Source organism: Coregonus clupeaformis, chromosome 23 (genome assembly GCF_020615455.1).
Source record: "Coregonus clupeaformis isolate EN_2021a chromosome 23, ASM2061545v1, whole genome shotgun sequence".
Taxonomy (NCBI): Eukaryota; Metazoa; Chordata; class Actinopteri; order Salmoniformes; family Salmonidae; genus Coregonus; species Coregonus clupeaformis.
This window is the reverse complement of record NC_059214.1, coordinates 51,682,442-51,709,702: the sequence shown is the minus strand read 5'-3', so window position 1 is coordinate 51,709,702 and position 27,261 is coordinate 51,682,442. Positions and strand designations below refer to the sequence as shown.

The 27,261-nt window shown below is 44.6% G+C and overlaps 1 protein-coding gene across 2 annotated transcripts in view; it reads right to left on the bottom strand.

Annotated features, from left to right (window-relative positions):
- The window catches only part of LOC121536418 (neuropilin-2), a 282,808-nt gene that overhangs the window by 188,216 nt on the left and 67,331 nt on the right, over positions 1-27,261 (bottom strand). For both annotated transcript variants that reach the window (XM_041843674.1, XM_041843673.2), the window contains exon 3: positions 12,920-13,101. In XM_041843674.1, coding sequence (XP_041699608.1) covers positions 12,920-13,101 — 182 coding nt within the window. The remainder of the gene's footprint in view (positions 1-12,919; positions 13,102-27,261) is intronic.

The window sequence follows — 27,261 nt, the reverse complement described above, 5'->3', positions numbered from 1 at the left end:
AGTTATGACACTGGGTTCTAATTGGTCCATCCTGCCCCAGCACTGACGCCCTAGTGGTGGGGCAAAGCTTTCCAGGAAGTCTTCCTATTGTAACCGTAGCAACAGTAGGCTACTGTAGGCTATGCGTGTGAGGGGTGAGAAGTGTGTCTGTCTGTCTGTCTGGGGGTTCAGCTCTGGCCTGATTAAACACAGAGGGGCTTGGACGGGGAATCGGGGAAAGGGGGGGGGGGGGGGGGATAGGGGTACAGACAGACCTCCTCTCTACCCTGCAGGGGGGCACGGGCCTTAATTTACCCCCCCCCCTCAGGGGCAGACTAGGCTCAGAACAAAACAACATGGAAGAGAGGGAAAGTGTGGGTCAGAGCAGGGGGGTAGAATGGCCCACTCTCTCTCCTCAGTCAACCCATCACAACAACCCAAAGGATGTTTTGGCTTTACCATCAGCCAAGACCACCAAGTATTTAGAACGCCAAGCCAAGTTCAATACTGTTCACCCTCCTACGTCAATACTAATGTCTGTAAATACTGTTCACCCTCCTATCTCAATACGATTAAACACTCTTAAAAACAATGTTGAAAAGGGGATCATGTTATCTAACTTTGCTAGGTAGGCCTACGTTGTCGGAGGAATTAGGGCCTACTTACCACTATGTTTAGCCAACTGTAGAACGTTACTACCGGTAGCTTTCAAAGTAAACATTATCAGCTAACAGTACATCGGCAAATGAGCCCTTCCACTGCTTGACAGGAAGAGCCCACAAAGGATGGGAAATTAACCTCAACCACACATACTTGTCAGGTATAGTTTTTTTATTTTATATCACTCAAATGTCCAATTAATGGTGGCCAATATTGAGAGCTACTGTGAGGCTACCCTCACGTATAGGAAATGACATGATCAATGGATGTTTACTGATCATGAAAAGCATCCAGTTACTTGCTGTGTAACTCTGATGATAGAGCTAAATGTGGAATAATCAGAAATGTGTAGGTCTGACTGATATCACAACCAAATAGTTATAACATTTAGTTAACAATCCCTTGAAAACGGTTGTAGTTGTCAATCGTTTTAGCAGAGCTGGGGGTCTCCATGCCCCCCAGCAGGCAAACAGAACGTTTTGCTCCGTATTGGGAGGTTTTATTCATAACGAGCTAAAAAACGAGCTAATAACGAGCTAATAACGAGCTAATAACGAGCTAACCCTAACCCTACTGTGTTGCTGTCCTGGGGCTATGTGGTGTGTTTGTATTTGTGAATGTCACGATCGTTGAGAGACGGGTCAGACCAAGGTGCAGCTTGGTATGCGAACATGTTTATTAATAAACACAAAAAACTAAACAACAAACCAACGTACCGTGAAGTCCAAGGCTATACACAATACAAGCCCAACACAGGAACAAGATGCCACAAACATAGTAGGCAAACAGGCTACTTAAGTATGATCCCCAATCAGAGACAAGAGCGACAGCTGTCTCTGATTGGGAACCACACCCGGCCAAACATAGAAATACGAATCTAGTTCCATACGTCAGGGCGTGACAGTGAACAGAGCCCCGGGCAAGGCTATGCTCACTGAGTCTGTACATAGTCAAAGATTTCCTTAATTTTGGGTCAGTCACAGTGGTCAGGTATTCTGCCACTGTGTATTCTCTGTTTAGGGCCAAATAGCATTCTAGTTTGCTCTGTTGTTTTGTAAATTCTTTCCAATGTGTCAAGTAATTCTCTTTTTGTTTTCTCATGATTTGGTTGGGTCTAATTGTGTTGTAGTCCTGGGGGCTCTGTGGGGTCTGTTTGTGTTTGTGAACAGAGCCCCAGGACCAGCTTGCTTAGAGGACTGTTCTCTAGGTTCATCTCTCTGTAGGTGATGGCTTTGTTATGGAAGGTTTGAGAATCGCTTCCTTTTAGATGGTTGTAGAATTTAACGTCTCTTTTCTGGATCTTGATCATTAGCGTGAATAATCCTAATTTTGCTCTGCATGCGTTATTTTTGTTATTTTACATTGTACATAGAGTATGTTTTTACAAAATTCTGCATGCAGAGTCTCAATTTGGTGTTTGTCCCATTTTGTGAATTCTTGGTTGGTAAGCGGACTCCAGACCTCACAACCATAAAGGGCAATGGGTTCTATAACTGATTCAAGTATTTTTAGCCAGATCCTAATTGAGTTTTATGTTCCTTTTGATGGCATAGAAGGCCCTTTGTGCCTTGTCTCTTATATTGTTCACAGCCTTGTGGAAGTTACCTGTTGTGTTGATGTTTAGGCCGAGGGAGGTATAATTCTTTGTGTGCTCTTTGACAACAGTTTCTAGATAGAATTTGTATTTGTGGTCCTGGCAACTGGACCTTTTATGGAATACCGTTATTTTCTTCTTACTGAGATTCACTGTCAGGGCCCAGGTCTGAGAGAATCTGTGCAAAAGATCTACGTGCTGCTGTAGGCCCTCCTCTCTCTCTCTCTCTCTCTGTCTCTCTCTCTCTCTCTCTCTCGCCATCTCTCTTTCTCTCTGTCTCTCTCTCTCTCTCTCTCTTACTCTCTCTCTCCCTCTCTCTCTCTCTCTCTCTCTCTCTCTCTCTCTCTCTCTCTCTCTCTCTCTCTCTCTCTCTCTCTCTCTCTCTCTCTCTCTCTCTCTCTCTCTCTCTCTCTCTCTCTCTCTCTCTCTCTCTCTCTCTCTCTCGCCATCTCTCTTTCTCTCTCTCTCTCTCTTACTCTCTCTCTCCCTCTTCCTCTCTCTTCCTCTGTCTCTCTCTCTCTCTCTTTCTCTCTCTCTGTCTCTGTCTCTCTCTCTCTCTCTCTCTCTCTCTCTCTCTCTCTCTCTCTCTCTCTCTCTCTCTCTCTCTCTCTCTCTCTCTCTCTCTCGCATCTCTCGCATCTCTCTTTCTCTCTCTCTCTCTCTCTCTCTCTCTCTCTCTCTCTCTCTCTCTCTCTCTCTCTCTCGCCATCTCTCTTTCTCTCTCTCTCTCTCTATCTCTCTCTCTCCCTCTTCCTCTCTCTTCCTCTGTCTCTCTCTCTCTCTCTCTTTCTCTCTCTCTGTCTCTGTCTCTCTCTCTCTCTCTCTCTCTCTCTCTCTCTCTCTCTCTCTCTCTCTCTCTCTCTCTCTCTCGCATCTCTCGCATCTCTCGCATCTCTCTTTCTCTCTCTCTCTCTCTCTCTCTCTCTCTCTCTCTCTCTCTCTCTCTCTCTCTCTCTCTCTCTCTCTCTCTCTCTCTCTCTCTCTTACTCTCTCTCTCTCTCTCTCTCTCTCTCTCTCTCTCTCTCTCTCTCCCCTCTCTCCCTCTCTCTGCCTCTCTCTCTCTCTGCCTCTCTCTCTCTCTCTCTCTCTCTCTCTCTCTCTCTCCATCTCTCTTTCTCTTTCTCTCTCTCTCTCTCTCTCGCCATCTCTCTTTCTCTTTCTCTCTCTCTCTCTCTCTCTCTCTCTCTTACTCTCTCTCTCTCTCTCTCTCTCGCTCTCTCTCTCTCTCTCAATTAAATTAAATTAAATTAAAGGGCTTTATTGGCATGGGAAACGTATGTTAACATTGCCAAAGCAAGTGAAGTAGATAATAAACAAAAGTGAAATAAACAATAAATATTAACAGTAAACATTACACTCAGAAGTTGTACACGGAGGATGTTTTTGCAGAATTCTGCATGCAGAGTCTCAATTTGGTGTTTGTCCCCTTTTGTGAATTCTTGGTTGGTGAGTGGACCCCAGACCTCAGAACCATAAAGGGCAATGGGTTCTATAACTGATTCAAGTATTTTTAGCCAGATCCTAATTGGTATGTCAAATTTTATGTTCCTTTTGATGCCATAGAAGGCCCTTCTTGCCTTGTCTCTCAGATCGTTCACAGCTTTGTGGAAGTTACCTGTGGCGCTGATGTTTAGGCCGAGGTATGTATAGTTCTTTGTGTGTTCTAGGGCAACGGTGTCTAGATGGCTTTTGTATTTGTGGTCCTGGCAACTGGACCTTTTTTGGAACACCATTATTTTTGTCTTACTGAGATTTACTGTCAGGGCCCAGGTCTGAGAGAATCTGTGCAGAAGATCTAGGTGCTGCTGTAGGCCCTCCTTGGTTGGTGACAGAAGCACCAGATCATCAGCAAACAGAAGACATTTGACTTCAGATTCTAGTAGGGTGAGGCCGGGTGCTGCAGACTGTTCTAGTGCCCTCGCCAATTCGTTGATATATATGTTGAAGAGGGTGGGGCTTAAACTGTATCCCTGTCTCACCCCACGGCCCTGTGGAAAGAATTGTGTTTTTTGCCAATTTTAACCGCACACTTGTTGTTTGTGTACATGGATTTTATAATGTCGTATGTTTTTCCCCCAACCCCACTTTGAAAGTGGGGTTGGGGGAAAAAAGTGGCACTTTCCATCAATTTGTATAGCAGACCCTCATGCCAAATTGAGTCAAAAGCTTTTTTGAAATCAACAAAGCATGAGAAGACTTTGCCTTTGTTTTGGTTTGTTTGTTTGTCAATTAGGGTGTGCAGGGTGAATACGTGGTCTGTGTAATTTGGTAAAAAGCCAATTTGACATTTGCTCAGTACATTGTTTTCACTGAGGAAATGAACTAGTCTGCTGTTAATGATAATGCAGAGGATTTTCCCAAGGTTGCTGTTGACGCATATCCCACGGTAGTTATTGGGGTCAAATTTGTCTCCACTTTTGTGGATTGGGGTGATCAGTCCTTGGTTCCAAATACTGGGGAAGATGCCAGAGCTAAGGATGATGTTAAAGAGTTTAAGTATAGCTAATTGAAATGTGTGGTCTGTATATTTTATCATTTCCTTGAGGATACCATCAACACCACAGGACTTTTTGGGTTGGAGGGTTTGTATTTTGTCCTGTAGTTCATTCAATGTAATTAGAGAATCCAGTGGGTTCTGGTAATCTTTAATAGTTGATTCTAAGATTTGCATTTGATCATGTATATTTTTTTGCTGTTTGTTCTCTGTTATAGGGCCAAAAAGATTGGAGAAGTGGGTTACCCATACATCTCCGTTTTGGATAGATAGCTCTTCGTGTTGTTGTTTGTTTTCCAATTTTCCCAGAAGTGGTTAGAGTCTATTTTTATTTAGTCATTTAGCAGACGCTCTTATCCAGAGCAACTTACAGTTAGTGCATACGTTATAAAAAAAATTCATACCCCCCTGTGGGAATCGAACCCACAACCTATCGAACCCAACTGAGCTACATCCCTGCCGGCCATTCCCTCCCTTACCCTGGACGACGCTGGGCCAATTGTGCACCGCCCCATGGGTCTCCCGGTCGCGGCCGGCTACAACAGAGCCTGGATTCGAACCAGGATCTCTAGTGACACAGCTAGCACTGCGATGCAGTGCCTTAGACCACTGCGCCACTCAGGAGTATAGATTCTATTATGGATTCTTCAATTACATTGAGCTGATTTCTGACATGCTGTTCCTTCTTTTTCCGTAGTGTATTTCTGTATTGTTTTAGTGATTCTCTCTCTCTCTCTCTCTCTCTCTCTCTCTCTCTCTCTCTCTCTCTCTCTCTCTCTCTCTCTCTCTCTCTCTGTATCTCTCTCTGTATCTCTCTCTCTCTCACTCTCTCTCTCTATCTCTGAGGGTCTGAGTGCTGGGGTGTTAACACTAACGGCCATGTTTGAGTCCGCTGGGTGGGTTCTGTCAAACCGCAAACACACACATGAGCTCCCCCCAGTCCCAGTAAGCCCGTGAACCAGACTACACCAGACCACCAACCGTGAACCAGACTACACCAGACCCCCAACCGTGAAGCAGACTACACCAGACCACCAACCGTGAACCAGACTACACCAGACCACCAACCGTGAACCAGACTACACCAGACCACCAACCGTGAACCAGACTACACCAGACCCCCAACCGTGAACCAGACTACACCAGACCACCAACCGTGAACCAGACTACACCAGACCACCAACCGTGAACCAGACTACACCAGACCACCAACCGTGAACCAGACTACACCAGACCACCAACCGTGAACCAGACTACACCAGACCACCAACCGTGAACCAGACTACACCAGACCACCAACCGTGAACCAGACTACACCAGACCCCCAACCATGAACCAGACTACACCAGACCACCAACCGTGAACCAGACTACACCAGACCACCAACCGTGAACCAGACTACACCAGACCACCAAATGTGAACCAGACTACACCAGACCACCAACCGTGAACCAGACTACACCAGACCACCAACCGTGAACCAGACTACACCAGACCACCAACCGTGAACCAGACTACACCAGACCCCCAACCGTGAACCAGACTACACCAGACCACCAACCGTGAACCAGACTACACCAGACCACCAACCGTGAACCAGACTACACCAGACCACCAACCGTAAACCAGACTACACCAGACCCCCAACCGTGAACCAGACTACACCAGACCACCAACCGTGAACCAGACTACACCAGACCACCAACCGTGAACCAGACTACACCAGACCACCAAATGTGAACCAGACTACACCAGACCACCAACCGTGAACCAGACTACACCAGACCACCAACCGTGAACCAGACTACACCAGACCACCAACCGTGAACCAGACTACACCAGACCCCCAACCGTGAACCAGACTACACCAGACCACCAACCGTGAACCAGACTACACCAGACCACCAACCGTGAACCAGACTACACCAGACCACCAACCGTGAACCAGACTACACCAGACCACCAACCGTGAACCAGACTACACCAGACCACCAACCGTGAACCAGACTACACCAGACCACCAACCGTGAACCAGACTACACCAGACCACCAACCGTGAACCAGACTACACCAGACCACCAACCGTGAACCAGACTACACCAGACCACCAACCGTGAACCAGACTACACCAGACCACCAACCGTGAACCAGACTACACCAGACCACCAACCGTGAACCAGACTACACCAGACCACCAACCGTGAACTAGACTACACCAGACCCCCAACCGTGAACCAGACTACACCAGACCACCAACCGTGAACCAGACTACACCAGACCACCAACCGTGAACCAGACTACACCAGACCCCCAACCGTGAACCAGACTACACCAGACCACCAACCGTGAACCAGACTACACCAGACCACCAACCGTGAACCAGACTACACCAGACCACCAACCGTGAACCAGACTACACCAGACCACCAACCGTGTTGTGTTAGTGACTCCATCACCCCTTCTCCCCTCCCCTCCTCCCCCCTCTCCCCCCTCCTCTCCTCCCTCTACCCCCTCCTCTCCCCCCTCTCCCCCCTCCTCTCCTCCCTCTCCCCCCTCCTCTCCTCCCTCTACCCCCTCCTCCCCCCTCTCCCCCCTCCTCTCCTCCCTCTACCCCCTCCCCACCTCACCCCCTCTCCCCCCTCCTCTCCTCCCTCTCCCCCCTCCTCTCCTCCCTCTCCCCCTCCTCTCCCCCCTCTCCCCCCTCCTCTCCTCCCTCTACCCCCAGGGACAAGAGATGCAGGGTGGAAGAGAAGTCGACTGACCGCCGTTTATTTTCTAGATCATTATTTTCTTGCCCTTGATCTGAATGAGTCAAGGTGTGTGTTCAACAGGCAGCATCACGAGTGGCCAAGCCTCTACCAGGTTCCCCCGGGCCTTGCTAGCGTCTCCTCTGGGTCTCCCTCAGGGGGGTGTGTGTGTGTGTGTGTCCAGGGAGTCCAGGGCCCGGGTCTAAAGTAGTGCACTATATAAGAAATAGGGTGCCATTTGGAACGCAGACACTGAGAATGATGTCATGAAGCCTCTAGGTCTAGGTCAGGCAATGAGGCATGATATGACCAATGAGAGGGATTCCCTCCTTTCAACAACCAATCATCTCATCCCATCTGGGTTGGATTGACACATGAACACCAAGGCCGCTTAGAAATACAGAATAATAGACAGAGGAAGGGGGAGGAGCCTAATCTAGCTTCCTGTGTGAATGTCAACAGTGACCCCAAAACATTTAGTCAACCCCTACCCCTACAAAGATACCATTGTTTTGACGTACCGATCCCATGGCATAGTGTTTATGAATTGATACCATTGTAAATCATATTTTATGTTTGAGAAAGTTTAGTCATGACCCTTCACACAGCACTCGAAAACAAGTATTGATGATGTGATATATTCCTTAGAGATAATGATGTGATATATTCCTTCTTAGAGATAATGATGTGATATATTCCTTAGAGATAATGATGTGATATATTCCTTCTTAGAGATAATGATTTGATATATTCCTTAGAGATAATGATGTGATATATTCCGCCTGAGAGATAATGATGTGATATATTCCTTAGAGATAATGATGTGATATATTCCTTCTTAGAGATAATGATGTGATATATTCCTTAGTGATAATGATGTAATATATTCCTCCTGAGAGATAATGATGTGATATATTCCTTAGAGATAATGATGTGATATATTCCTTAGTGATAATGATGTGATATATTCCTTCTTAGAGATAATGATGTGATATATTCCTTAGAGATAATGATGTGATATATTCCTCCTGAGAGATAATGATGTGATATATTCCTTCTTAGAGATAATGATGTGATATATTCCTCCTGAGAGATAATGATGTGATATATTGCTCCTCAGAGATAACGATGTGATATATTTCTCCTTAAAGATAATTATGTATTATTTTCCTCCTAAGAGATAATGATGTGATATATTCCTTAGAGATAATGATGTGATATATTCCTCCTGAGAGATAATAATGTGATATATTCCTTAGAGATAATGATGTGATATATTCCTTCTTAGAGATAATGATGTGATATATTCCTTAGAGATAATGATGTGATATATTCCTCCTGAGAGATAATGATGTGATATATTCCTTCTTAGAGATAATGATGTGATATATTCCTCCTGAGAGATAATGATGTGATATATTGCTCCTCAGAGATAACGATGTGATATATTTCTCCTTAAAGATAATTATGTATTATTTTCCTCCTAAGAGATAATGATGTGATACATTCCTCCTTAGTATTTAATGATGTGATATATTCCTTAGAGATAATTATTTAATGTTTTCTTAAATGTTTGACTGTGAACCTTCAAACAACCCTCAAAAACAACATGGGTGATGGATGTGATATACTCCTCAGAGATAATGATGTGATATACTCCTTAGAGATAATGATGTGATATATTCCTCAGAGATAATGATGTGATATATTCCTCAGAGATAATGATGTGATATACTCCTCAGAGATAATGATGTGATATACTCCTTCTTAGAGATAATGATGTGATATATTCCTCAGAGATAATGATGTGATATACTCCTTAGAGATAATGATGTGATATATTCCTCAGAGATAATGATGTTATATACTCCTTAGAGATAATGGTGTGATATATTCCTCAGAGATAATGATGTGATATACTCCTTAGAGATAATGATGTGATATATTCCTCAGAGATAATGATGTTATATACTCCTTAGAGATAATGATGTGATATATTCCTCAGAGATAATGATGTTATATACTCCTTAGAGATAATGATGTGATATATTCCTCAGAGACAATGATGTGATATATTCCTCAGAGATAATGATGGGATATATTCCTCAGAGATAATGATGTGATATATTCCTCAGAGATAATGATGTGATATACTCCTCAGAGATAATGATGTGATATATTCCTCAGAGATAATGATGTGATATATTCCTCAGAGATAATGATGTGATATATTCCTCAGAGATAATGATGTTATATACTCCTTAGAGATAATGATGTGATATTTTCCTCAGAGATAATGATGGGATATACTCCTCAGAGATAATGATGTGATATATTCCTCAGAGATAATGATGTTATATACTCCTTAGAGATAATGATGTGATATATTCCTCAGAGATAATGATGTTATATACTCCTTAGAGATAATGATGTGATATATTCCTCAGAGACAATGATGTGATATATTCCTCAGAGATAATGATGGGATATATTCCTCAGAGATAATGATGGGATATATTCCTCAGAGATAATGATGTGATATATTCCTCAGAGATAATGATGTGATATACTCCTCAGAGATAATGATGTGATATATTCCTCAGAGATAATGATGTGATATATTCCTCAGAGATAATGATGTTATATACTCCTTAGAGATAATGATGGGATATATTCCTCAGAGACAATGATGTGATATACAGTGGGGAAAAAAAGTATTTAGTCAGCCACCAATTGTGCAAGTTCTCCCACTTAAAAAGATGAGAGAGGCCTGTAATTTTCATCATAGGTACACGTCAACTATGACAGACAAAATGAGAAAAAAAAATCCAGAAAATCACATTGTAGAATTTTTAATGAATTTATTTGCAAATTATGGTGGAAAATAAGTATTTGGTCACCTACAAACAAGCAAGATTTCTGGCTCTCACAGACCTGTAACTTCTTCTTTAAGAGGCTCCTCTGTCCTCCACCCGTTACCTGTATTAATGGCACCTGTTTGAACTTGTTATCAGTATAAAAGACACCTGTCCACAACCTCAAACAGTCACAATCCAAACTCCACTATGGCCAAGACCAAAGAGCTGTCAAAGGACACCAGAAACAAAATTGTAGACCTGCACCAGGCTGGGAAGACTGAATATGCAATAGGTAAGCAGCTTGGTTTGAAGAAATCAACTGTGGGAGCAATTATTAGGAAATGGAAGACATACAAGACCACTGATAATCTCCCTCGATCTGGGGCTCCATGCAAGATCTCACCCTGTGGGATCAAAATGATCACAAGAACGGTGAGCAAAAATCCCAGAACCACACGGGGGGACCTAGTGAATGACCTGCAGAGAGCTGGGACCAAAGTAACAAAGCCTACCATCAGTAACACACTACGCCGCCAGGGACTCAAATCCTGCAGTGCTTGACGTGTCCCCCTGCTTAAGCCAGTACATGTCCAGGCCCGTCTGAAGTTTGCTAGAGTGCATTTGGATGATCCAGAAGAGGATTGGGAGAATGTCATATGGTCAGATGAAACCAAAATATAACTTTTTGGTAAAAACTCAACTCAGTCGTGTTTGGAGGACAAAGAATGCTGAGTTGCATCCAAAGAACACCATACCTACTGTGAAGCATGGGGGTGGAAACATCATGCTTTGGGGCTGTTTTTCTGCAAAGGGACCAGGACGACTGATCCGTGTAAAGGAAAGAATGAATGGGGCCATGTATCGTGAGATTTTGAGTGAAAACCTCCTTCCATCAGCAAGGGCATTGAAGATGAAATGTGGCTGGGTCTTTCAGCATGACAATGATCCCAAACACACCGCCCGGGCAACGAAGGAGTGGCTTCGTAAGAAGCATTTCAAGGTCCTGGAGTGGCCTAGCCAGTCTCCAGATCTCAACCCCATAGAAAATCTTTGGAGGGAGTTGAAAGTCTGTGTTGCCCAGCGACAGCCCCAAAACATCACTGCTCTAGAGGAGATCTGCATGGAGGAATGGGCCAAAATACCAGCAACAGTGTGTGAAAACCTTGTGAAGACTTACAGAAAACGTTTGACCTGTGTCATTGCCAACAAAGGGTATATAACAAAGTATTGAGAAACTTTTGTTATTGACCAAATACTTATTTTCCACCATAATTTGCAAATAAATTCATTAAAAATCCTACAATGTGATTTTCTGGATTTTTTTTCCTCATTTTGTCTGTCATAGTTGACGTGTACCTATGATGAAAATTACAGGCCTCTCTCATCTTTTTAAGTGGGAGAACTTGCACAATTGGTGGCTGACTAAATACTTTTTTTCCCCACTGTATTCCTCAGAGATAATGATGGGATATATTCCTCAGAGATAATGATGGGATATATTCCTCAGAGATAATGATGGGATATATTCCTCAGAGATAATGCTGTGATATATTCCTCAGAGATAATGCTGTTATATATTCCTCAGAGATAATGATGTGATATACTCCTCAGAGATAATGATGTGATATATTCCTCAGAGATAATGATGTGATATATTCCTCAGAGATAATGATGTGATATATTCCTTAGAGATAATGATGTGATATATTCCTCAGAGATAATGATGTGATATATTCCTCAGAGATAATGATGTGATATATTCCTCAGAGATAATGATGTGATATATTCCTCAGAGATAATGATGTGATATATTCCTCAGAGATAATGATGTGATATATTCCTCAGAGATAATGATGTGATATACTCCTCAGAGATAATGATGTGATATATTCCTCAGAGATAATGATGTGATATATTCCTCAGAGATAATGATGTGATATACTCCTCAGAGATAATGATGTGATATATTCCTCAGAGATAATGATGTGATGTATTCCTCAGAGATAATGATGTGATATATTCCTCAGAGATAATGATGTGATATATTCCTCAGAGATAATGATGTGATATACTCCTCAGAGATAATGATGTGATATATTCCTCAGAGATAATGATGTGATATATTCCTCAGAGATAATGATGTGATATATTCCTCAGAGATAATGATGTGATATACTCCTCAGAGATAATGATGTGATATATTCCTTCTTAGAGATAATGATGCGATATATTCCTCAGAGATAATGATGTGATATATTCCTCAGAGATAATGATGTGATATATTCCTCAGAGATAATGATGTGATATACTCCTCAGAGATAATGATGTGATATATTCCTTAGATGATAGCTATTAACAGAAGATGCATTATGTCCCAACATATTCGTCTATCTAGCTACTCTATGACTGCCAGAATATCTCCATTGAAAGTTACTTTTTACTCCAAGACTAGGTTTAATCCGTGTCCGCAAAACTGGTCCAAAATGTTTAGATCACCCCTAGTTGTGTCTCTCTGCCAGCTGAGTCGGTTTGTCCCAATGTATTTGTGTAGTTTTATGTACGCTTTGTTATTGTGCATATCACTCACCAGTCTTGAAGATCTCATATCGCAGTGAGAAGCCAGCTCCCTGGTGAGCGTAGTCAGAGACGAACCTGATGAGGAGGACAGGGCCTGAGGATATGATGGCTGGAGGGGCGATGTTGCTGCAGTGTTTACCCAACAGGTCTGCGTTCTCACTGTTACCATCACGGATCTCTATGTAGTCATATCTGGCAAGAAACACATGGAGAGATACAAACATGTTTAGTTTTGGAAGTCCAAGAAAAACAAGGAGAAAATGTGTCTCTTGTGACAGAAGAGAAAAAAACAAACAAACATGGAAAATGTATAAACACACTTGTTATTGAAGTCCAAGCAGTGTTATCCAAGAAACAGTCATGACATGGGCTTAATCTGTGTGTCCCGAAATGGCATCCTATTCACTATATAGGGCATCACTTAGCCCTATGGGCCCTGATCCAAGTAGTGCACTATGTTGACTGTAAATAGAGTATAGGGTGCCATTCGGACTACTGTTTGCCATTCCAGCTAGTCTCCATTCTTCTCTGGTCCTTTTACCTTTAATGACCTGCTCTATTCTTGTCCGTTTCCTGAGCTTTAGTAACATGACTCCCCTCCATAAGAAACCCTTGGCAACCAGACTAATTGGAAGCACTCCACACAACAATATAATTTCTCTAGGAGGGAGACTATTGTCTTCAGAGTTTCCGACAGGTGGGGTCACTCAGGTGGGGGTCACTCAGGTGGGGGGGTCACTCAGGTGGGGTCACTCCTATGCCATTCTAGTTCTGACCAATCAGAGTGGACTAAAGTCGTACTATCTAAGACAATGGGAGAGAGACTGCCATCCTAGGCACCCAATGTCCTGTCATTGTATTGTAAATAGACACAGTGCAGTAGAGTAATTGTTTTATTGTAAATAGACACAGTGGAGTAGAGTAGTTGTTTTATTGTAAATAGACACAGTGGAGTAGAGTAATTGTTTTATTGTAAATAGACACAGTGGAGTAGAGTAATTGTTTTATTGTAAATAGACACAGTGGAGTAGAGTAATTGTTTTATTGTAAATAGACACAGTGGAGTAGAGTAATTGTTTTATTGTAAATAGACACAGTGGAGTAGAGTAATTGTTTTATTGTAAATAGACACAGTGGAGTAGAGTAGTTGTTTTATTGTAAATAGACACAGTGGAGTAGAGTAATTGTTTTATTGTAAATAGACACAGTGGAGTAGAGTAGTTGTTTTATTGTAAATAGACACAGTGGAGTAGAGTAATTGTTTTATTGTAAATAGACACAGTGGAGTAGAGTAGTTGTTTTATTGTAAAATAGACACAGTGGAGTAGAGTAAAGGCTGTGGTGATCTCCCTTGATCTGTCAATCAGTGCATCTGATAATGGGAGCAAGACTCCAAAGAGCATGGTGGGGTTGAAAAGTAATAAAGGGGAGTATATATATAAAAAAATATATATATATAAAAAAAAAAAAAAAAAAACATGGGGGGATTGGAAGTGATGCAGACAATTACATTGATAGAAGATACAATCTATCTGCAATATTAAGCTGATCCATTCCCCCAAAAAAAAAAAAAAGAAAAAAAAAAAAAAAAAAAAAAAAAAAAAGACTCCAAAGAGCAACTCCCCAATGTCCTTCTACTGTAATAAAGCGTTTAGTGCAGTAGTGTTGTCGTGAGAAGATCGAATAACTCCAGGTCACACAGCTACAGGTGCCTCACCACGACTCCCCAGTGGTGGAACAGGATTACATCTGGGTCTGTAAGAGTTTATGGAGATCTCTGGTGATTCGACTGAGGTACTAGGAGCAGGCCTGTTGTTGTGGCTGTGTGTGTGTGTGTGTGTGTGTGTGTGTGTGTCAGCATAAATTCTCTCTACTCAGAGGGAAACAGTTTACAGTGAGATGCTGCTGCTGTATTTAATCTCTGTTTCTGTGATACAGAATAAAAGGCTGTTTTAATCATGGAGACAATAACCAACAGTATTAACACTCTACGCTCTACGCTCTACACTACGCTCTACGCTCTACGCTCTACGCTCTACACTACGCTCTACACTCTACGCTCTACGCTCTACGCTCTACGCTCTACGCTCTACACTACGCTCTACGCTCTGCACTCCGCACTCCGCACTCCGCACTCTACACTACGCTCTACGCTCTACACTACGCTCTACGCTCTACTCTACGCTCTACACTACGGTCTACACTTTACACTCTACACTACGCTCTACACTACGCTCTACGCTCTACGCTCTACACTACGCTCTGCACTCTGCACTCCGCACTCTACACTACGCTCTACGCTCTACGCTTAACGCTCTACACTACGCTCTACTCTCTACGCTACGCTCTACGCTCTACGCTCTACACTACGCTCTACGCTCTATGCTCTACGCTCAACGCTCTACACTACGCTCTACGCTCTACGCTCTACACTCCGCACTCCGCACTCTACACTACGCTCTACGCTCTACGCTCAACGCTCTACACTACGCTCTACACTACGCTCTGCACTCCGCACTCCGCACTCTACAGTACGCTCTACGCTCTACGCTCTACACTACGCTCTACGCTCTACGCTCAACGCTCTACACTACGCTCTACTCTCTACGCTACGCTCTACGCTCTACACTACGCTCTACGCTCTACGCTCAACGCTCTACACTACGCTCTACACTCTACGCTCTACGTTCTACACTATGCTCTACGCTCTACACTACGCTCTACGCTCTACACTACGCTCTACGCTCTGCACTCCGCACTCCGCACTCTACACTACGCTCTACGCTCTATGCTCTACTATACGCTCTACACTACGCTCTACTCTCTACACAACGCTCTACACTACGCTCTACGCTCTAAACTACGCTCTACACTACGCTCTGCACTCCGCACTCCGCACTCTACAGTACGCTCTACGCTCTACGCTCTACGCTCTACGCTCAACGCTCTACACTACGCTCTACTCTCTACGCTCTACGCTCTACACTACGCTCTACGCTCTATGCTCTACGCTCTACACTACGCTCTACTCTCTACACAACGCTCTACACTACGCTCTACGCTCTACGCTCAACACTCTACACTACGCTCTACGCTCTACACTACGCTCTACACTACGCTCTACACTACGCTCTGCACTCCACACTCCGCACTCTACAGTACGCTCTACGCTCTACGCTCTACGCTCTACGCTCTATGCTCTACGCTCTACACTACGCTCTACGCTCTACGCTATACAGTCTACGCTCTATACTACGCTCTACGCTCTACGCTCTACGCTCTACAGTCTACGCTCTACACTACGCTCAACGCTCTACGCTCTACGCTCTATGCTCTACGCTCTACACTACGCTCTACGCTCTACGCTCTACAGTCTACGCTCTACACTACGCTCAACGCTCTACGCTCAACGCTCTACGCTCTATCCTCTACGCTCTACACTACGCTCTACGCTCTACGCTCAACGCTCTACACTACGCTCTACTCTCTACGCTACGCTCTACGCTCTACGCTCTACACTACGCTCTACGCTCTACGCTCTATGCTCTACGCTCAACGCTACGCTCTACGCTCTACGCTCTACACTACGCTCTACGCTCTACACTACGCTCTACGCTCGACACTACGCTCTACGCTCTACTATACGCTCTACACTACGCTCTACTCTCTACACAACGCTCTACACTACGCTCTACGCTCTACGCTCAACGCTCTACACTACGCTCTACGCTCTACACTCTACACTCTACACTACGCTCTACACTACGCTCTGCACTCCGCACTCCGCACTCTACAGTACGCTCTACGCTCTTCGCTCTACGCTCAACGCTCTACACTACGCTCTACTCTCTACGCTACGCTCTACGCTCTACACTACGCTCTACTCTCTACGCTACGCTCTACGCTCTACACTACGCTCTACGCTCTATGCTCTACGCTCTACACTACGCTCTACGCTCTACGCTATACAGTCTACGCTCTATACTACGCTCTACGCTCTACGCTCTACGCTCTACACTACGCTCAACGCTCTACGCTCAACGCTCTACGCTCTACGCTCAACGCTCTACGCTCAACGCTCAACGCTCTACGCTCTACGCTCTACGCTCTACGCTCTACACTACGCTCTACACTCTAAAATACGCTCTACGCTCTACACTACGCACTACGCTCTACACTACGCTCTACGCTCTACACTACGCTCTACACTACACTCTACGCTCTACACTACGCTCTACGCTCTACACTACGCTCTACACTACGCTCTATGCTCTATGCTCTACACTACGCTCTACGCTCAACGCTCTACGCTCAACGCTCTACGCTCTACGCTCTACAATACGCTCTACGCTCTACGCTCTACACTACGCTCTACACTACGCTCTACACTACGCTCTACGCTCTACACTACGCTCTACGCTCTACGCTCTACACTACGCTCTACACTACGTTCTACGCTCTACACTACGCTCAACGCTCTACGCTCTACACTCTACACTACGCTCTACGCTCTACGCTCTACACTACGCTCTACACTACGCTCTACGCTCTACACTCGCTCTACGCTCTACACTACGCTCTACGCTCTACACTACGCTCTATACTACACTCTACGCTCTACGCTCTACACTACGCTCTACACTACGCTCTACGCTCTACGCTACGCTCTACACTCTACACTACGCTCTACGCTCTACACTACGCTCTACGCTCTACGCTCTACACTACGCTCTACGCTCTACACTACGCTCTACGCTCTACACTACGATCTACGCTCTATGCTACGCTCTACACTCTAAACTCTACACTACGCTCTACGCTCAACGCTCTACACTACGCTCTACGCTACGCTCTACACTCTACACTACGCTCTACGCTCTACACTCTACACTACGCTCTACGCTCAACGCTCTACACTACGCTCTACGCTACGCTCTACACTCTACACTACGCTCTACGCTCTACACTCTACACTACGCTCTACGCTCTACACTACGCTCTACGCTCTACGCTCTACACTACGCTCTACACTCTACACTCTACACTACGCTCAACGCTCTACGCTCTACACTACGCTCTACGCTCTACACTACGCTCTACACTCTACACTCTACACTACGCTCTACGCTCTACGCTCTACACTACGCTCTACGCTACGCTCTACACTCTACACTATGCTCTACGCTCTACACTCTACACTACGCTCTACGCTCAACGCTCTACACTACGCTCTACGCTACGCTCTACACTCTACACTACGCTCTACGCTCTACACTACGCTCTACGCTCTATGCTCTACGCTCTACACTACGCTCTACACTCTACACTACGCTCTACGCTCTATGCTCTACGCTCTACACTACGCTCTTCGCTCAACGCTCTACGCTCAACACTCTACGCTACGCTCTACACTACGCTCTACACTCTACACTCTACTCTACGCTCTACGCTCTATGCTCTACGCTCTACACTACGCTCTTCGCTCAACGCTCTACGCTCAACACTCTACGCTACGCTCTACACTACGCTCTACACTCTACACTCTACTCTACGCTCTACGCTCTACGCTCTGCACTCCGCACTCTACACTACGCTCTACTCTCTACGCTACGCTCTACACTACGCTCTACGCTCTACGCTCTACCATGGGTAATGTACCATGGTATCATAACATGTTGTCCCCATTGACTGCTCTGTCCCCTGTTCTGAGTGTGCAAGGTGTCATAAAGATGTTGTACTAGAATGGGGAGCTGAGGCGGCAGGCAACATGCTCTGAGAACACAGACTGGAACAGGGAACAGGGAACAGGGAACATGGAACAGGGAACAGGGAACAGGGAACAGGGAACAGGGAACATGGAACATGGAACATGGAAAAGGGAACAGGGAACAGGGAACAGGGAACAGGGAACAGGGAACATGGAACAGGGAACAGGGAACAGGGAACAGGGAACAGTTAACAGGGAACAGGGAACAGGGCAGGAAGTACACACACACACAGACTGTGACAGGGAACATGGAACAGGGAACATGGAACAGTGAACAGGGAACAGGGAACAGGGAACATGGAACATGGAACAGGGAACAGGGAACAGGGAACATGGAACAGGGAACAGGGAACAGGGAACAGGGAACAGGGAACATGGAACAGGGAACAGGGAACATGGAACAGGGAACAGGGAACAGGGAACAGTTAACAGGGAACAGGGAACAGGGCAGGAAGTACACACACACACAGACTGTGACAGGGAACATGGAACAGGGAACATGGAACAGTGAACAGGGAACAGGGAACAGGGAACATGGAACATGGAACAGGGAACAGGGAACAGGGAACATGGAACAGGGAACAGGGAACATGGAACAGTGAACAGGGAACAAGGAACAGGGAACATGGAACAGGGAACAGTGAACAGGGAACATGGAACAGGGAACAGGGAACAGGGAACATGGAACAGGGAACAGGGAACATGGAACATGGAACAGGGAACATGGGAAGAGGGAACAGGGAACAGGGAACAGGGAAATATGTGTCTCTAATATGGTCATACATTTGGCAGGAAGTTAGGAATTTCAGCTTAGTTTCCACCTCATTTTGTGGGCAGTGTGCACATCGCCTGTCTTGAGAGCCAGGTCTGCCTACGGCGGCCTTTCTCAATAGCAAGGCTATGCTCACTGAGTCTATACATAGTCAAAGATTTCCTTAATTTTGGGTCAGTCACAGTGGTCAGGTATTCTGCCACTGTGTACTCTCTGTTTAGGGCCAAATAGCATTCTAGTTTGCTCTGTTTTTTAATTCTCTTTTTGTTTTCTCATGATTTGGTTGGGTCTAATTGTGTTGTAGTCCTGGGGCTCTGTGGGGTCTGTTTGTGTTTGTGAACAGAGCCCCAGGACCAGCTTGCTTTGGGGACTCTTCTCCAGGTTCATCTCTCTGTAGGTGATGGCTTTGTTATGGAAGGTTTGGGAATCGCTTCCTTTAAGATGGTTGTTTAACGGCTCTTTTCTGGATTTTGATAATTAGTGGGTATCGGCCTAGTTCTGCTCTGCATGCATTATTTTGTGTTTTACGTTGTACTCATTTTGTGAATTCTTGGTTGGTGAGCGGACCCCAGACCTCACAACCATAAAGGGCAATGGGTTCTATAACTGATTCAAGTATTTTTAGCCAGATACTAATTGAGTTTTATGTTCCTTTTGATGGCATAGAAGGCCATCTCTCTCTCTCTCTCTCTCTCTCTCTCTCTCTCTCTCTCTCTCTCTCTCTCTCTCTCTCTCTCTCTCTCTCTCCCCATATCCCTCTCTCTCTCCTCTGTAACAGACTAATCTGCTGCGGGGCACATAACTGGTGGCTCTGTGTCAGGTAGAGGTGGTGGGGGTGGAGGAGAGAACCTGACACTTATCTCAGCCCCCCCCTGACAGACACAGACAGGTGTCCCGTCCCCCCCTCCCCCCACCTCCTCCTCACCAGTTGAGTAAAAAGTACTTAAGTAAAAATACTTTATAGTACTACTTAAGTAGTTTTTTGGGGTATCTGTACTTTAATTTACTATTTATATTTTTGACACTACAATTTTTACTTTTACTTCACTACATTTATAAAGAAAATGATGTACTTTTTACTCCATACATTTTCCCTGACACCCAAAAATACTAATTACATTTTGAATGCTTAGCAGCACAGGATGCTGGTCCAATTCACACACTTAAACTTACAAATGTCATTCATGTTTGTTGTCAATCCGTTTAGTTTTCTTAGTGAATACACTATATATACAACAGTATGTGGACACACCTTCAAATTAGTGGATTCTGCTATTTCAGCCACACCCGTTGCTGACAGGTGTATAAAATCGAGCACACAGCCATGCAATCTCCATAGACAAACATTGGCAGTAGAATGGCCTTACTGAAGAGCTCAGTGACTTTCAACGTGGCACCGTCATAGGATGCCACATTTCCAACAAGTCAGTTTGTCAAATGTCTGTCCTGCTAGAGCTGCCCCGGTCAACTGTAAGTGCTGTTATTGTGAAGTGGAAACGTCTAGGAGCAACAACGGCTCAGCCACGAAGTGGTAGGCCACACAAGCTCACAGAACGGGACCTGCTGAGTGCTGAAGCGCGTAAAAATCATCTGTCCTCGGTTGCAACACTCACTACTGAGTTCCAAACTGCCTCTGGAAGCAATGTCAGCACAAAAACTGTTTGTCCAGAGCTTCATGAAATGGGTTTCCATGGCCAAGCAGCCGCACACAAGCCTAAGATCACCATGCGCAATGCCAAGCGTCAGCTGGAGTGGGGTAAAGCTCGCCGCAATTGGTCTCTGGAGCAGTCGAAACACGTTCTCTGGAGGTATGAATCACGCTTCACCATCTGGCAGTCTGACGGACGAATCTGGGTTTGGCGGATGCCAGGAGAACGCTACCTGGAGTGGAGGCTGTTATAGCAGCAAAGGGGGGGACCAACTCCATATTAATGCCCATGATTTTGGAATCAGATAATCGACAAGCATGTGTCCACATACTTTTGTAGTGTATCAAGAGAACATCCCTGGTCATCCCTACTGCCTCTGATCTGGTAGACTCATAGACTCACTAAACACACATGCTTCGTTTGTAAATGATGTCTGCGTGTTAGTGTGCCTCTGGCTATCAGTAAAAAAAATTTTTTTTTAAGAAAATGGTGCCGTCTGGTTTGCTTAAAATAAGGAATTTGAAACTATTTATACTGTTACTTTCAATATTTAAGTACAGTATATTTAAAACCAAATACTTTTAGACTTTTACTCAAGTAGTATTTTACTGTGTGATTTTCACTTGAGTCATTTTCTATGAAGGTATCTTTACTTTTACTCAAGTATGACAATTGAGTACTTCTTCCACCACTGCTCCTCACCACCCTCTCCTCCACCCTGAGCCAGCAATGCTCCTCACCACCCTCTACACCTCCTTCCACCACTGCTCCTCACCACCCTCTCCTCCACCCTGAGCCAGCAATGCTCCTCACCACCCTCTACACCTCCTTCCACCACTGCTCCTCACCACCCTCTACACCTCCTTCCACCACTGCTCCTCACCACCCTCCCCTCCACCCGGAGCCAGCAATGCTCCTCACCACCCTCTACACCTCCTTCCACCACTGCTCCTCACCACCCTCTCCTCCACCCTGAGCCAGCAATGCTCCTCACCACCCTCTACACCTCCTTCCACCACTGCTCCTCACCACCCTCTCCTCCACCCTGAGCCAGCAATGCTCCTCACCACCCTCTCCTCCACCCTGAGCCAGCAATGCTCCTCACCACCCTCTCCTCCACCCTGAGCCAGCAATGCTCCTCGCCCACCCTCTACACCTCCTTCCACCACTGCTCCTCACCACCCTCTCCTCCACCCTGAGCCAGCAATGCTCCTCACCACCCTCTACACCTCCTTCCACCACTGCTCCTCACCACCCTCTCCTCCACCCTGAGCCAGCAATGCTCCTCACCACCCTCTACACCTCCTTCCACCACTGCTCCTCACCACCCTCTCCTCCACCCTGAGCCAGCAATGCTCCTCACCACCCTCTACACCTCCTTCCACCACTGCTCCTCACCACCCTCTCCTCCACCCTGAGCCAGCAATGCTCCTCACCACCCTCTCCTCCACACTGAGTCAGCAATGCTCCTCACCACCCTCTACACCTCCTTCCACCACTGCTCCTCACCACCCTCTCCTCCACCCTGAGCCACCACTGCTCCTCACCACCCTCTCCTCCACCCTGAGCCACCACTGCTCCTCACCACCCTCTACACCTCCTTCCACCACTGCTCCTCACCACCCTCTCCTCCACCCTGAGCCAGCAATGCTCCTCACCACCCTCTACACCTCCTTCCACCACTGCTCCTCACCACCCTCTCCTCCACCCTGAGCCACCACTGCTCCTCACCACCCTCTCCTCCACCCTGAGCCACCACTGCTCCTCACCACCCTCTCCTCCACCCTGAGCCAGCAATGCTTCCCAGCCTGTTTCCTCTCTACTCAGTAGGTAACAGGTAGAGATAGATAGAGACAGAGACAGAGACAGAGACAGAGACAGAGACAGAGACAGACAGAGACAGAGAGAGACAGAGAGAGACAGAGAGAGACAGAGACAGAGAGAGACAGAGAGAGACAGACAGAGACAGAGACAGAGAGAGACAGAGACAGAGAGAGACAGAGAGAGACAGAGACAGAGACAGAGACAGAGACAGAGACAGACAGAGACAGAGAGAGACAGAGAGAGACAGAGACAGAGACAGAGACAAAGACACAGAGACAGAGACAGAGACAGAGACAGAGACAGAGACAGAGACAGAGACCACCGGTCAAAAGTTTCAGAACTACTCACTCAAGGGTTTTTCTTTATTTGTACTATTTTCTACATTGTAGAATAATAGTGAAGACATCAAAACTATGAAATAACACATATGGAATCATGTAGTAACCAAAAAAATCGTTAAACAAATCAAAATATATTTTAAATTTGAGATTCTTCAAATAGCCACCCTTTGCCTTGATGACAGCATATATGTTATTTCATAGTTTTGATGTCTTCACTATACAGTGAGGGGAAAAAAGTATTTGATCCCCTGCTGATTTTGTACGTTAGCCCACTGACAAAGACATGATCAGTCTATAATTTTAATGGTAGGTTTATTTGAACAGTGAGAGACAGAATAACAACAACAAAATCCAGAACAACGCATGTCATAAATTTTATAAATTCATTTGCATTTTAATGAGGGAAATAAGTATTTGACCCCTCTGCAAAACATGACTTAGTACTTTGTGATTGCCAGCAAGGGTTTTGTCAGGTAGTAGTAGTAGTAATGATGATGGTAGTAGGGGTGATGGTAATGATAGCAGTTTAATGATGGTGGTAGTAGTAGTAGTAATGATGATGGTAGTAGGGGTGATGGTAATGATAGCAGTTTAATGATGGTGGTGGTAGTAGTAGTAGTAGTAATGATGATGGTAGTAGGGGTGATGGTAATGATAGCAGTTTAATGATGGTGGTGGTAGTAGTAGTAGTAATGATGATGGTAGTAGGGGTGATGGTAATGATAGCAGTTTAATGATGGTGATGGTAGTAGTAGTAGTAATGATGATGGTAGTAGGGGTGATGGTAATGATAGCAGTTTAATGATGGTGGTAGTAGTAGTAGTAATGATGATGGTAGTAGGGGTGATGGTAATGATAGCAGTTTAATGATGGTGGTAGTAGTAGTAGTAGTAGTAATGATGATGGTAGTAGGGGTGATGGTAATGATAGCAGTTTAATGATGGTGGTGGTAGTAGTAGTAGTAATGATGATGGTAGTAGGGGTGATGGTAATGATAGCAGTTTAATGATGGTGGTGGTAGTAGTAGTAGTAATGATGATGGTAGTAGGGGTGATGGTAATGATAGCAGTTTAATGATGGTGGTGGTAGTAGTAGTAGTAATGATGATGGTAGTAGGGGTGATGGTAATGATAGCAGTTTAATGATGGTGGTAGTAGTAGTAGTAGTAATGATGATGGTAGTTGGGGTGATGGTAATGATATCAGTTTAATGATGGTGGTGGTAGTAGTAGTAGTAATGATGATGGTAGTAGGGGTGATGGTAATGATAGCAGTTTAATGATGGTGGTAGTAGTAGTAGTAATGATGATGGTAGTAGGGGTGATGGTAATGATAGCAGTTTAATGATGGTGGTGGTGGTAGTAGTAGTGGTAATGATGATGGTAGTAGGGGTGATGGTAATGATAGCAGTTTAATGATGGTGGTGGTAGTAGTAGTAGTAGTAATGATGATGGTAGTAGGGGTGATGGTAATGATAGCAGTTTAATGATGGTGGTGGTAGTAGTAGTAGTAATGATGATGGTAGTAGGGGTGATGGTAATGATAGCAGTTTAATGATGGTGGTGGTAGTAGTAGTAGTAGTAATGATGATGGTAGTAGGGGTGATGGTAATGATAGCAGTTTAATGATGGTGGTGGTAGTAGTAGTAGTAGTAATTATGATGGTAGTAGGGGTGATGGTAATGATAGCAGTTTAATGATGGTGGTAGTAGTAGTAGTAGTAATGATGATGGTAGTAGGGGTGATGGTAATGATAGCAGTTTAATGATGGTGGTGGTAGTAGTAGTAGTAATGATGATGGTAGTAGGGGTGATGGTAATGATAGCAGTTTAATGATGGTGGTGGTAGTAGTAGTAGTAATGATGATGGTAGTAGGGGTGATGGTAATGATAGCAGTTTAATGATGGTGGTAGTAGTAGTAGTAGTAGTAATGATGATGGTAGTAGGGGTGATGGTAATGATAGCAGTTTAATGATGGTGGTGGTAGTAGTAGTAGTAATGATGATGGTAGTAGGGGTGATGGTAATGATAGCAGTTTAATGATGGTGGTAGTAGTAGTAGTAGTAGTAATGATGATGGTAGTTGGGGTGATGGTAATGATATCAGTTTAATGATGGTGGTGGTAGTAGTAGTAATGATGATGGTAGTAGGGGTGATGGTAATGATAGCAGTTTAATGATGGTGGTAGTAGTAGTAGTAATGATGATGGTAGTAGGGGTGATGGTAATGATAGCAGTTTAATGATGGTGGTGGTGGTAGTAGTAGTGGTAATGATGATGTAGTAGGGGTGATGGTAATGATAGCAGTTTAATGATGGTGGTGGTAGTAGTAGTAGTAGTAATGATGATGGTAGTAGGGGTGATGGTAATGATAGCAGTTTAATGATGGTGGTGGTAGTAGTAGTAGTAATGATGATGGTAGTAGGGGTGATGGTAATGATAGCAGTTTAATGATGGTGGTAGTAGTAGTGGTAGTAATGATGATGGTAGTAGGGGTGATGGTAATGATAGCAGTTTAATGATGGTGGTGGTAGTAGTAGTAGTAGTAATGATGATGGTAGTAGGGGTGATGGTAATGATAGCAGTTTAATGATGGTGGTGGTAGTAGTAGTAGTAATGATGATGGTAGTAGGGGTGATGGTAATGATAGCAGTTTAATGATGGTGGTAGTAGTAGTGGTAGTAATGATGATGGTAGTAGGGGTGATGGTAATGATAGCAGTTTAATGATGGTGGTGGTAGTAGTAGTAATGATGATGGTAGTAGGGGTGATGGTAATGATAGCAGTTTAATGATGGTGGTGGTAGTAGTAGTAGTAATGATGATGGTAGTAGGGGTGATGGTAACGATAGCAGTTTAATGATGGTGGTGGTAGTAGTAGTAGTAATGATGATGGTAGTAGGGGTGATGGTAATGATAGCAGTTTAATGATGGTGGTAGTAGTAGTGGTAGTAATGATGATGGTAGTAGGGGTGATGGTAATGATAGCAGTTTAATGATGGTGGTGGTAGTAGTAGTTGTAATGATGATGGTAGTAGGGGTGATGGTAATGATAGCAGTTTAATGATGGTGGTGGTAGTAGTAGTAGTAATGATGATGGTAGTAGGGGTGATGGTAATGATAGCAGTTTAATGATGGTGGTGGTAGTAGTGGTAGTAATGATGATGGTAGTAGGGGGGGATGGTAATGATAGCAGTTTAATGATGGTGGTGGTAGTAGTGGTAGTAATGATGATGGTAGTAGGGGTGATGGTAATGATAGCAGTTTAATGATGGTGGTGGTAGTAGTGGTAGTAATGATGATGGTAGTAGGGGTGATGGTAATGATAGCAGTTTAATGATGGTGGTGGTAGTAGTGGTAGTAATGATGATGGTAGTAGGGGTGATGGTAATGATAGCAGTTTAATGATGGTGGTGGTAGTAGTAGTAGTAATGATGATGGTAGTAGGGGTGATGGTAATGATAGCAGTTTAATGATGGTGGTGGTAGTAGTAATGATGATGGTAGTAGGGGTGATGGTAATGATAGCAGTTTAATGATGGTGGTGGTAGTAGTAGTAGTAGTAGTAATGATGATGGTAGTAGGGGTGATGGTAATGATAGCAGTTTAATGATGGTGGTGGTAGTAGTAGTAGTAATGATGATGGTAGTAGGGGTGATGGTAATGATAGCAGTTTAATGATGGTGGTAGTAGTAGTAGTAATGATGATGGTAGTAGGGGTGATGGTAATGATAGTAGTTTAATGATGGTGGTGGTAGTAGTAGTGGTAATGATGATGGTAGTAGGGGTGATGGTAATGATAGCAGTTTAATGATGGTGGTGGTAGTAGTAGTAGTAATGATGATGGTGGTAGGGGTGATGGTAATGATAGCAGTTTAATGATGGTGGTAGTAGTAGTGGTAGTAATGATGATGGTAGTAGGGGTGATGGTAATGATAGCAGTTTAATGATGGTGGTGGTAGTAGTAGTAGTAATGATGATGGTAGTAGGGGTGATGGTAATGA